Source organism: Apodemus sylvaticus, chromosome 7, assembly GCF_947179515.1.
Source record: "Apodemus sylvaticus chromosome 7, mApoSyl1.1, whole genome shotgun sequence".
In the NCBI taxonomy this organism is placed as follows: Eukaryota; Metazoa; Chordata; class Mammalia; order Rodentia; family Muridae; genus Apodemus; species Apodemus sylvaticus.
Genome location: NC_067478.1, coordinates 90157015 through 90170119, shown reverse-complemented (window position 1 = coordinate 90170119; position 13105 = coordinate 90157015). Strand labels below are relative to the sequence as shown.

General features: G+C 33.1%; 1 protein-coding gene across 1 annotated transcript; it reads right to left on the bottom strand.

Annotated features, from left to right (window-relative positions):
- Positions 1–556: 556 nt before the first annotated feature.
- On the bottom strand, positions 557–1501 carry LOC127689982 (olfactory receptor 1537-like). The gene has a single exon (XM_052189553.1). It carries the CDS (start codon positions 1499–1501, stop codon positions 557–559), a length of 945 nt encoding a protein of 314 aa, XP_052045513.1.
- Between the last annotated feature and the right edge of the window lie 11604 nt (positions 1502–13105).

Below are 13105 nucleotides of genomic sequence, written 5' to 3'. Positions count from 1 at the left end.
CTAGATGAAGAAATATTCAAATTAATGATTCCTGAAACCAAGATAAAACTTCTTATGGGTATGTATGCATGAAAGGAAAAGAGGACATTAATTTGAAAGAGAACAGGGGAAACATGGGAGTGTAGTTTTGGGAGTTGAAGGAAATCATGTAATTATAGCCCTTACATATATAATTGTCAAAAATGAAATAAAAATTAAGTTTTGTCATTATTAAAAATGTTTATCATTTCAAAAGCAATTTTATAAAATACAAAATTTTATGAAATATTCTACATTGTTAAGTATCTATATACATATATATGTGAGATAGACTATCAACTATGGCCAAAAATTCCATGTCTTCCTTACTATTTGTTTATATTGCTTATTCAGAGAAGTATATGAGATATTAGATGCTTAACATTTTAGTTAAAAATTGTAATACTAAAATGTATTAAAGATCCCTACCAACTGAATAATAATAATAATAGAAGTTCAGATAATATAAATTTTACTGATCCATCCTTGTTTTTTTTAAACACTTTGCTGTAATATATAATGTTCACATGACTTCTGCTTACATAAATTCTTTTCTTTCAAGTATTTTCTTCAATGCAACACTGACATCCTTATTCCTCAGACTGTAGATCAAGGGATTCAGCATAGGTACAACAACGGTATAAAACACAGAGGACACTTTCCTTTGATCCATTGAATTCACAGATGTTGGCTGTAAGTACATGAATGCAAGTGACCCGTAGAAGATAGCAACAGCAGACATGTGGGAACTGCAAGTACTGAAGGCTTTAGACCTGCCCTCACTGGAGCGAATGTGGAGGATGCTAGTAATGATGAAGATGTAGGAAGTAATAACAGTCAACATTGGAACACAGATATTCAGTGTACCAAAAAATAGAATCAACATTTCATTAATATAGGTATTAGAGCATGCAAGTTTCAAGAGGGGAAGAAGATCACAGAAATAGTGGTTGATCACATCTAATTTGCAGAACTGAATCCTAAACATGAAACTTATGTTTACTGTTGCACAGAACACAGCAAACATATATACCCCTGAAATCAGAAAGCAGCAAATCTGATAGGACATGGTTGCATTGTAAAGCAATGGGTTACCAATGGCAACATAACGGTCATATGCCATTGCAGCTAATGTGTAGCTCTCTGCAGTTCCAAAAATGATAGCAAAGTAGAGCTGAGAAAAGCATTCAGGGTAGGTGATGAGGTTCTTCTCTGTCAGAAAGCTAACCAGCATTTTAGGGGTAACAACTGTGGATTGAGAGAAGTCAATGAAGGACAGACTGCTGAGGAAAAAGTACATGGGTGTGTGCAGGTGTGAACTGAGCCTAATCAGTGTGATCATGCCCAGGTTCCCTGCTACAGTGATCAAATAGATTCCTATGAAGAGGAGGAAGAGGGGCAGCTGGAGTTCTGGCTTCTCTGAGAGCCCAGCCAAGAAGAACTCAGTCACTGTGCAGTGGTTTCTTGCTGTCATGTCTTCCATTCTTATCCTGCAGGAGTAAAACAATCATAGGCCTGTTAGACTAAGTTCATTATTTTTATCTAGGTAAACAACATACCTGTATAAAGTATTTCTCCTTTAGGACACCTTTGTCACGTATGCAATTACCTTAACTAGAACATTTTAGTTGAAAAAAATATCTCTAACTGTTTTTAAAGGTATTCTTAAAATTAAAATTGTACTTCATATAAAACTCTATCCCCGAATTCATGCAAAATCAAGATCTAAAAATTAAGATTTAGAGTGTATATTTGTGAGCAAAATTCCAAGACTCTAAAGGAAGTAAGTTTTGCAAAAATCTATTGAATGATTATCTAAAAATCTAATGTCACTAGGGTATCTTCAGAGCATTCATACTTAGACATTGCCATTTTTAATACTTATGATACATTATGTCTTTGAATATCCAAATTTGAAAATTAAATGATATCTGGAGTATTCCTCTATTAAATTGTGGATATATGATGCTACTATGATTAAGTACATTTCACATGGTGGGACTAGGATTAGGTGCTTGTCTCATGCTGCTACTAGATTTAAGTACTACATACTTGGTGCTATTTTGAAGGGTATCTATTTTGGGAATCAACTGTTGAAGGGAACATTGTCAGTGAGTTGTGGTTACTTAGAGAGGCCATAGTGACAAAATGTATATACTTACTCCCATTACTTATAAATGACAATGTTTGCTAATGCAATGTATTTTATCATTTACAGTGTAAAGGAATAAGTATTACTGGCATCTTATGTCTCAGAAAGTCTGTTTAATGATTTTGTGTTGTTAGGTTATATTGACATTTCACATGGAAATCTGGATATTCCTACATATTGAAATTAGAGAAATGCACTCAACTAAGTTCTTCCATAACCATTTAGATGTAGAGAACTAAGAACTATTGTAATGCAGAAACACATGAACTAAGGTAAAGTAGAATTATTATCCTTTATCCTTTTTAATTGTCAACCATGTTTTTATTATGTTCCAAAGTAAATTCCTAACTGAATTAGACTCTAATCATTAAAAATGAAATGTTGAAATGTTCTTAAAATGAAAATATTTGTGTTGCTTAGATAACAGAAAGCTTAAGAAAGTTCACTGATTTAAGTTGACAGTAACATAGAAAGATTGCAGACAGCATTGAGTAAATTATTGGCAGCTTTGGAAAAATTCAACTTCAAGATTTCTTAGAAATTCACACTGAAATAAAGAAAAGTCAAAACATACCATGATTCTAATCATTGAGTGAGAATGACCAGAAAGACAGACAGTAGAAGCCATAAAATAATGTGGATATCTGTGAAAAAACTCTGTTCTCACAATGACCCAGTCACTGCAATCATGATTTCACAGCAGCAGTGGCTGCCTGCATGGCCCACATTATATTGGGAATGCAAATAATTCATCATGATTCAGTTTGATGGAGGCAAACCTGAAAATTACTCTCCCCACTGAGCTATATGACATTGTTCCCTTGCAGTCATCCACCATCTTGGGTGAACCTCTTTTGGTGTTGCTGGCAAGTGAGATCCCATAAACCCATGCAAAAACCACAGGCTATTTTCATTACTATTGATTATACTCCAGAGCTCATTGATCTGACTTGTTGGTGAAGGCATCCTGTACTTGAAACAGAGCATGAAATATCAAGATATTTGACTTGTACTTTAAGTTTCATCACTGTTGAATAGATTTCATAGTGTCGCAGGCTACTATGGAAACTATTGAAGGAAGTAACAGTTCAACAATCTTATCCATCTCTAACAATTGTGAACTATATTAACATCTGGAGTGGAAGACATCCTTATAATGCAGTGGTATTATGAACATCATGGAAGTATTGAACAGTTTCTGTCTCCATAAGTTTACACTTATTCCAGACACTATTGTCAGAACAAAGACCTTTTGCATTTTAAATATTTTAGAAGTATTATCAAATATGTTAATGATTATACAGTTCACCAAAACTATATTTACTACTTTGAACCATTATGTATATATATATATATAGGTGCTTATTTTTTAATTATATTGTTCATTTATCCATATGCACAGTGTTATTGCAAACAGTGACCTAAGTATTGAGCAAAGCACAGTAAAACCTGCACTAAAATTTTGCTTATATTTTAATTTGTTTAATTTCTTGAGTTATCCCTGTTTTCAATAGACCATATTTTATTTTTGCTGTACTGTTTTGTATAGTTTTTGTATGTTAAATTTTTATTCTGTATTTCAACTTTATATTTATGTATCACTATTGAAAGGCTTTAACCTTTCAATGGAGTTCCTAAAATTAAAAATTAAATAGAAATGGAATAAAATAATAACAAACTTGCAAAGTATATTCAGAAGTCAATCTAATAAAACACAAATAATCCACATATACTGCATCTTTCAAGACTCCCTATGAAAACTGGATGACTTCAGGTGAGCTTCTGTCTAAAACTCCTTATCTGTAATAAGTAGTTCCTATTTTCTTTCAAGTCTCACTGATTTTAATAGCATATCAACTGACCAAATTCTGTACTCAATTATGTAAAACTTGTGGCATTACCTTGCCCAATATTATATTTGAAATTTATATTTTATTGTAAATAGGTTGGTATAGTCTATAATCATTTAAATATCCTTAAAATTATTTATTCGTTTCTCAAAATGTATTTAATATATAACATTTAAATCTTCGCCAAATTTCATAAATATAAATGACTTCTAGTAGCATGGAGATGTCTTAACTATCTAAAAAATTACAGAGCAAAATTGTAAAAGTGTGAAACACATTCAAATAAAAAGCCCTTACATAGAGTAAAACCATGCTAATACCATGCTTAAAAGAAAGGTTCCAGCAATTTCCACCCCCCATGCACATATCCTTCCTCCTAGACTTCTTTCTGTCTCTTAATCCCTCTAAATATTGTTGTAGTACATAGGAAATTACTTTGCACTTAGAGCACTACATAAACTAATATGATATCTACATTGCCTTAAAGAATCTACAACAGAATCTGCATTACTAGAATAATATACATTAATTAATAACTAGACTGTAAATGTGTTGCAAATACTCAATTATTCAAATGCCTAAATGCTTAATATTTTTGTCTGAAAATTCATTTTGTTTCCCAGTCATTATAAGAATAAAATAAGCATAAAAAAGATGTTATACTTACATATTGCAGGTAGGTTCAAATAATGTAACTTACCAAAATCATGTTTAATGGTCTATAAATTCTGCAGTGTAAAACTGAAGTTAAAAATCTTGTAATTGAGATTAATTATGTGAATTATAGTCATCATTGTAAGAATCATGGATTAAAAATGTTTTATATAGTCTAAACCTAAAAACGATTTATTTTTCAATTTAAATTTAATGGGACATCACTCATTTCTTATGGTAAGGAGTATATCTTGTGGGCAGCATGCCTCCAAAGGTACTACATATCATCCATGCAGGACAAAAATATTTTGAAATTATTACATATTGTAAGAAAAGTTCAATACCAAATCATTTACAGTGATTTATTATATAAAAATCATTGGCTATTAATTAAACAAGGACAAATTTATTAACCTGTAAATTGTTTTTAAGTGACTATTAATATGCCATAAATACATTATTCTAGTCCTTATGTAAACCTAAAGATATACTTTTAGTTAAATGAAACAATTTCAGAAAATAAGAGTAAATTAATAAAATGCAGAAATTTTCATGATAAATATATCTAAAAATGGAGCATATTGTACTATATTTAGATGATCCTAATACATTATTATACAGCGATTTCTGAAAGATCTCCACTGTGGCTTCCCAGCTCAGGAGCTGGTACACTGATGAAACCCTAGGAGGTCACAATGTTGTTTGATGATTGAACCCATAAGCCTCTTAGCGCTAACCATTTACCATGGCTGTAATCTCTCTCAAGGCCTTTTTAAGGCTTCCATTTCTTCTGTCATCCATGAAGTTAGGAAACACTTATATAAAGCTATTATGTTAAAGTTCAGGTAGTGACTTTCACTGTGAATGTTCTCACTAAGGAAAAGATACTGAAAAGATGAAACACTGAAGGTGACAGACACTTGGAAAACATATAAAGGTGATATAATTCCAGTTACATGTTGTAAGACAGTTTGTGATGTTTGAAAGCATAAAATGAACACTTTAGTAAACATAGAGGAATATTAGCTAAGCTGCTTTTTTTTTAAAAAAGAGAAAGTTACTTATTTGAGCTCATGTACTATGCTACATCCTAAGTCACTTTCAAAGGTCTAGAGAAATAATCCTTTTCCAATTAATGTATAAATCCAAAACTATTCCCTCTCTTGATCCTACTACATTCTTTATTCATACAACCCCTCTCCCTCAGAGACGGACACATTTAGCTACTTAAGTATTTTTAAACTATATTAATTTATTGTCCACATTTTAGAATGCTGTATATTCTACTTGAAATAACTTCACTAAACACTGTTTCTTTATTACCTGGTAAGAATGTATATCCTGTTATAACCTTTCTAAAACTGTTTCTGATGTGGTGTGATTTTTCCAACCACTTAAAACTAATTTATTCTTTCCACAAAGTGCTTAGGATGTTGTAATTTCAGAACCTTGTAATTCTTTGTCAATATACTACACTACTAGTCAGATGAATAGCTGGACTTATATCTCAGTCTCCTAAGTAATACCTGTCTGCCTCATTATTGTTTTTGTGGTTCTTTTAAGAATAAGGGAATAATTAGCAGAAAGATTGAGGATATTCAGCTGTATCAGTTTGATTTCTGACAGTGATTGATCCAGTCCTTATAGTCCTAAATAAGAAGTCTGAATTTGTGAGAAAATTACATTCCTACATTGTCTTGAAATCCTCAAAACTGACTTTTAATTGATTTAACAAATAGTATTAATCTTGAACGTGAGAGAAGCAGGCATTCTATAGGTGATATTTAGAAATCAAACTCTCTTCCTCAGTGGCAACAATACCTTTGAGCCTGGTCTGCACTCCAGTCATCTTCTTCTAGGAATGACTTAGTTCTTAGTTTGTGCCTCTGCATATCAATTACTCTGTCCTCAGTTTATCTTCTTTAAGTACTCTATTTCAGGAAATAAACATTCCCTAAAGATTCCCCCATTCTAAAAAAAATATGCTAATGAGAAAATTTAGCAAGTATCAGTGTTAATTCCCAATGGTAAAGTTATTCTTCAAATAATTCCCTGTCATATCTAAACTTTTGAAGCTTAATATAGATTTTGAGTACATAGATTACTGAAAAGATTTGTAAAAATACTTACTCTGACCCAGCAGGTGTGGGTTGATTTGAGATTCTATATTTTTCTTAGGAGCCTTTAGCTACATAACAGCCCAGGACCCCAGGGGGACAACCAGGTTTTAGAGGAGCAATGCCTTTCCTCATGAATTATATGATATTTATCATGAGTATATGAATGTTTAAATAATAATGTTCACATAAATACTATTAACAGTTTTTCCAAGTAGCAACATCGCCTTGGATTGGTTCTAAAATAAGAATTCCAGGAAAAAATAATTATCCTAAATGAAAAGAGTGGGGAAACCATTGTGACTATAGAATGAGGTGTGTTCTTTCTGGACTAAATAGTGAGGAAACAGGACAGTGTAAACTCCTAAAATATCAAAATTATTCATAAGACTAAAGTGTCTTCTACCCTAAACAATTTGCTTTTTGTAATTCATACCTTCCATTTTCATCTATAAGCATTAAAATAAGTAAATACAGAATGTAATTGGGAGCAAGTAATATATAATTTAAATTTCATGACATTCAATACAACCCAGAACTTTAATATTCTTAACAAATTCAAACCATACTTGATGCTATTTTTCAGAGAAAATAATAGTAAGAAACAGACATGTATTCACAGAATTGTACTTAGTGAGAATAGTAACTTATAGGGTATGAAAAGTTTTGAAAATTTCAGATAAAGTTTTGCATAATGTCATGTAAATAACAATGAAATAGTTTGAAAGATAGCAAAAAATGATTAATTGAATGCACAGAAGTTATCTTCATTTGTTTGCCTGTCCTGTTTTCGATATATGCTGGGCGCGAGTTTTACATTCATTTGTGTTTATTTTTAATAACACACCATAATTTATATGCTTGCATTCATATATTTCTGTATTATATATTTATATATCATTGGATTTGTGTGTGTCTTTTCCATCCATGCCCTTATGCTCGTATCCATGGAAATCATGAATAATAAGGATTGTCCTATGTTAGTTAGGTCCAACCTTACACAGTGTACATTTTGACACATGGCATAATATTTGAGTCCCCCAGAGTCCTATCATGGAAAACTCTGTACAGATACAACCACATAATTTATCTTTCATTCATCTGAAGCTGTACGCAAACTATTTATGAAATAGAAAAGCCTATGAATAACAATAATTAACCAATAGCAAAATAACCCTATTAGTTTTCAAGCCCAGCAAAAAATGGATGAATGAATGTATAAATAAATAAATAAATAAATAAATAGATAAATGTCTAAATATAACAAAACAGGTCTACTGGGTAGTCTGGATATTATTCTTAATAATATAGTGGTTTTTGTTTTGCCACATTGAATATATTGAATGTAGTATATTTTATACCCACAGATGCTCACATACATAGAGGCACACATACATCATATATATGTGTGTGTGTGTGTATATATATATATATATATATATATATATATTCATATATATATATTCATATATAACATATATAAGAATATGTGCAACAATTATTTTGAGGTCATTATATTTTGAATTATATTCTACTCATGCTATTAAAAATTTCATAAAATTTCAGTCAGAAACAGAAATTGACATTTTTCCATATTTTTAACATTCCAAATGCTTGAACATCAAGAAAAAAATGAGTTTTTCCTGTTTCTGACCATGACTGGAGACCATCTTCTGCCACAGGGCTACATTCCCAGGTGTCATAGGAAGATATCTAACCTCCCAGGAGTGTGGACTGGCCTGGGAATACAGGTTGGAAACCCCTGCTGCTCAGAGGTACCTACCTGGAAAATCTGTAGAAGAAAAGAACCGAGGGGCAGCCTCTGACAGGGGTCTTCTGATTTCCATCTGCTCCCAAAATTGAGCCTAGGCCATAGAGCTACACACACAAATGCTGCCATAAGGGAGTTGTCTCCCAGGAGTGCCTACACACCTGCATGGATAGGTAAGACCCCCACTTCTATTCAAATTTCTGGCCCAAGAGGGACCTACTCAGAGATATTATGACATGGGAACCAAGGATCAGCTGGGGACAGGATCCTACTGGTTTCTGTCTGCATATCTGAGCTGACCCTTTACTACAGCTCTTCATTCCTAAATTCCTCCCAGAGAGCACTGGTGTCCAGGAGTACTGATACAAAGCTTGAAGTACAAATAAGTGACAGTCAGAGACAGCAAGACCAGCTAACACCAGAGATTACCAGATGGGAAAAGGCAAATGCAAGAATATTACCAACAGAAACCAAGGCAACATGGCATCATCCAAATGCATTTCTCACACAACAGTGAGCCCTAGTTATCCCAGCATTTCAGAAAAGCAAGATTTGGATTTAAAATCGCATCTCAAGATGCTGATAGAGGACTTCAAGAAGGAGATAAATAACTCCCTTAAAGAAATACAGGAGAACACCAATAATCAGGTAGAATACCTTAAAGAGGAAATGCAAAAATTCCTTAAAATATTATAGGAAAACACAAACAAACAAGTAAATGAACTGAACAAAAGCATCAAGGATCTAAAAATGGAAGTGGAAAGAATAAATCATGAAGGGAAACAACTGTGAACATAGAAAACCTTAGAAAGAAATCAGGAGTCATAGGAGCAAGTATCAACAACAAAATACAAGAGATAGAAGAGAGAATCTCAGGTACTGAAGATACCAGAGAAAACATTGACAAAGTAGTCAAATAAAATGCAAACTGCAAAAAGCTTCTAACCCAAAACAACCAAGGAATTCAGGACACAATGAGAAGACCAAACCTAAGGATTATAGGTATAAAAAAGAACAAAGGTTTACTTAAAGGGCCTGTAAATATCTTCAACAAAATCATAGAAGAAAACTCCCTAACCGACAGAAAGAGATTCCCATGAACGTATAAGAAGCCTACAGAACTCTAAATAGATTGGGCTAGAAAAGAAATTAGTCCCATCACATAATAATCAAAACAGCAAATGCATTAAACAATGAAAGAATATTGAAAATAATGAGGGGAAAAAGGTCAGGTAACCTATACAGTCAGACCTATCAGAATTACACAAAATTTCTCACCAGAGCCCATGAAAGCTAGAAGATCCTGGGCAGATCTCACACAGACCATAAGAGACCACAAATGCCAGTCCCAGATATTATATCCAGCAAAACCCTCAATCACCATTGATGGATAAACCAAGATATTCCATGATTAAAAACAAATTCATACAATATCTTTCCACCACATCATACACCACAATAAGAGGGCCGGTCTCCTATGAGTGTCTACATACCTGTATGTCCATGTAAGACCACCACCTCTCTTGAAATTCCTGGTCTACGTAAGACCTGCTTAGAGCCATCAGGACACAGGACACAGGAACCAAGGATCAGCTAGGATAGAATCCTTCTGGTTTCTGTCTGTACACCTGAGCTGACCTTTTATCACAGTTTCCCATAAATTCCTTCCTGAGAGAACGGGTCTTCCAGGAATACAGATACACAGGCTTGCAGGACAGATAAGCCACAGTCAGAGACAGAAAGACAAGCTAACACTAGGGATAACCAGAGGGCAAAAGAAAAATGCAAGAACATTTCCAAGAGAAAACAATGCCAACATGGTACCATCAGAATCCAATTCTCCCACATCACCAAGTGAATTCCCCAACACACCGGAAAAGCAAGATCTTAAATTAAAGGCACATCTCATGATGCTGATAAAGGACTTCAAGAAGGATATAAATAAGTCCCTTAAAGAAATACAGGAGAACTTGGGTCAACAGATAGAAGCCCTTAAAGAGAAACTTAAAAATCCCTTAAAGAATTACAGGAAAACAAAAGCAAACTAGTGAGGGAACTGAACAAAACCATCCAGGATCTAAAAATGGAAGTAAAAACAATAAACAAATCACAAAGGGAGACAACTCTGGAGATTAAAAATATATGAAAGAAATGAGGAGTCATAAATGCAAGTATCAACAACAGAATACAAGAGATAGAAGAGAGAATATCAGGTGCAGAATATACCCAAAAAAACATTGACACAACAGTCAAAGAAAATGCAAAATGCAAATGCTTCTAATCCAAAACATCCAAGATATCCAGAAAACAATGACAAGACCAAACCTAAGGATTATAGGTTTAGAAGAGAACGAAGACTTCTAAAGTAAAGATCCAATAAATATTGTCAGCAAAAGTATAGAAGAAAACTTCCCTAGCCTAAAGGAAGAGATGCCCATGAACATACAAGAAGCCTACAGAACTCCAAACAGACTGAAGCAGAACATAAATTCTTTCAGTCACATAATAATCAAAACACCAAATGTATGAAACAAAGAAAGAATATTAAAACCAGTAAGGGAAAAAAGGTCAAGTAATATATAAAGGTAGAACTAGCAGAATTACACCAGACTTCTCAACAGAGACTCTAAAAGTTAGATCATGGACAGATATCACACAGACCCTAAGTGTTAGGGACCACCCCAGCCAGGTATGGAGGCTCCCTGGAATGAGGGTCATCAAAGTTCAGCTAGGTAAGAATATGATGGTGACAAACAAACATAAAAGCAGTTTGAATCTGAGTATATTTTGTAGCTCTCAAAAAGGATTTTATACAATATAAACCAAACATAACAACTCTTAGAAACTGTATCCAGTGAAACAATCACTAATACTAAAAAAAAAATCACTTGACACAGTAAAATACAAAAATCATCTAAACATTACAAGTTTGAAAGTACACGTTCAGTAAATCACAAACAGAACAGGTAACATCATTATTAATAATATAAATCATCAAAATACAACCATTCTAAAATAATGTATTCAATAGGGCAGCCATCTAAGCCTAGTGGCATATTCCCAAGAACAAGTTAATAAATCTTTATGTTCAGTGCTCTCAATCATTGAGCTAACTTTTCAGCCCTATATAGCTAATTATTATTTAACATCTAATGCCTGATTTTTTTTATAAATCTCTAACACATAAATTTAAACTCTTTTGATTCTTTACAATATACCAAAACCTACCTTGGATGACACATGTGTAGCCATATAAAATTTTGTTGTTGGGAAAGTTTTATCTATCATAATAATTTTGTAAATGATTTAAAAATAAAGTGTTGGTTTCCCCGGAGACAATGTTAGTGACCCCCACCTCAAGGAATGGTTTTGTACCTATTATTCTTGCTTAAGATCATGGTCTAGGGTACCAGGAACCTGTAACTAAGAAAATGAATGAAAGATAACAAAACAGAAAAATTGCAATGAGAACTGCAAATCAATATGTTTGCTCTGGCCAAGAGTTCCACAACTGGTTCCAGAAGACCTCCTTCTTTTGGAGAGTAATGCATCAGTCTGTGGAACTTGTCACACAGATTCTCCTGGGGTTTGTGTGACACCTAAGAGAACAAAATTGCCAGCACAAGGTACTATACTCAGAAACTTGCAATTAACACCAATGGAGAAACCAATGTATAACAAGACAAAAGCAAGCTTGAACAATATCTTTCCAATAATCTAGCCCTACTGAGAATAATAGAAAAAAAAGTCCAGCACAAGGAGGGAAACTACACCCAAGAAAAAGCAAAAAATTTAATCTTTTCACAACAAACCCAAATGAAAAGAAACACACAAACATAATTCTATTTCTAATAACAAAAATAACAGGAACTGACAATTACTGGTTTCTAATATCTCTCAATATCAGTTGACTCAATTCCCCAATAAAAAGACATGGACTAAAAGGCTGGATATGTAAGAAATATTAATATCTTGCTGCATATATGAAATACAACTCAGTGACAAAAACAGACATTACCTCAAAGTAAAAACGTGGAAAAAAATTTTCAGGCAAATGGTCCCTAGATACAAGCTGGAGTCACTATTCTAATATTCATCAAAAGATACTTTCAACTTAAAGTTATCAAAAATGCAGAAAGACACTACATACTTGAAAAAGGAAGAGTCCACCAAGATAAATTCTTAATTCTAAACAACTATGATCCAAGTGCAAGGGTACTCACATTTGTAAAAGAAACGTGACTAAAGCTCAAATCAATCACACATTGAACCTCACACAATAATAGTAAGAGATTTCAACATCCCATTCTCACCAACAGACAGATAACAGAAACAAAAACAAAGTAGAGACACAGTGAAACTAAAAGAAAATGTGAACCAAATGGATTTAACAGATCTCTACAGAACATTTCACACTTAAACAAAAGAATTTACCTTCTTCTCAGCAACACAAAGTATCTTCTCAAAAAAATCAACCATATATTCAGACACAAAACAAACCTCAACAGATACAAGACTATTGAATTAATCCCAAATATTTAAT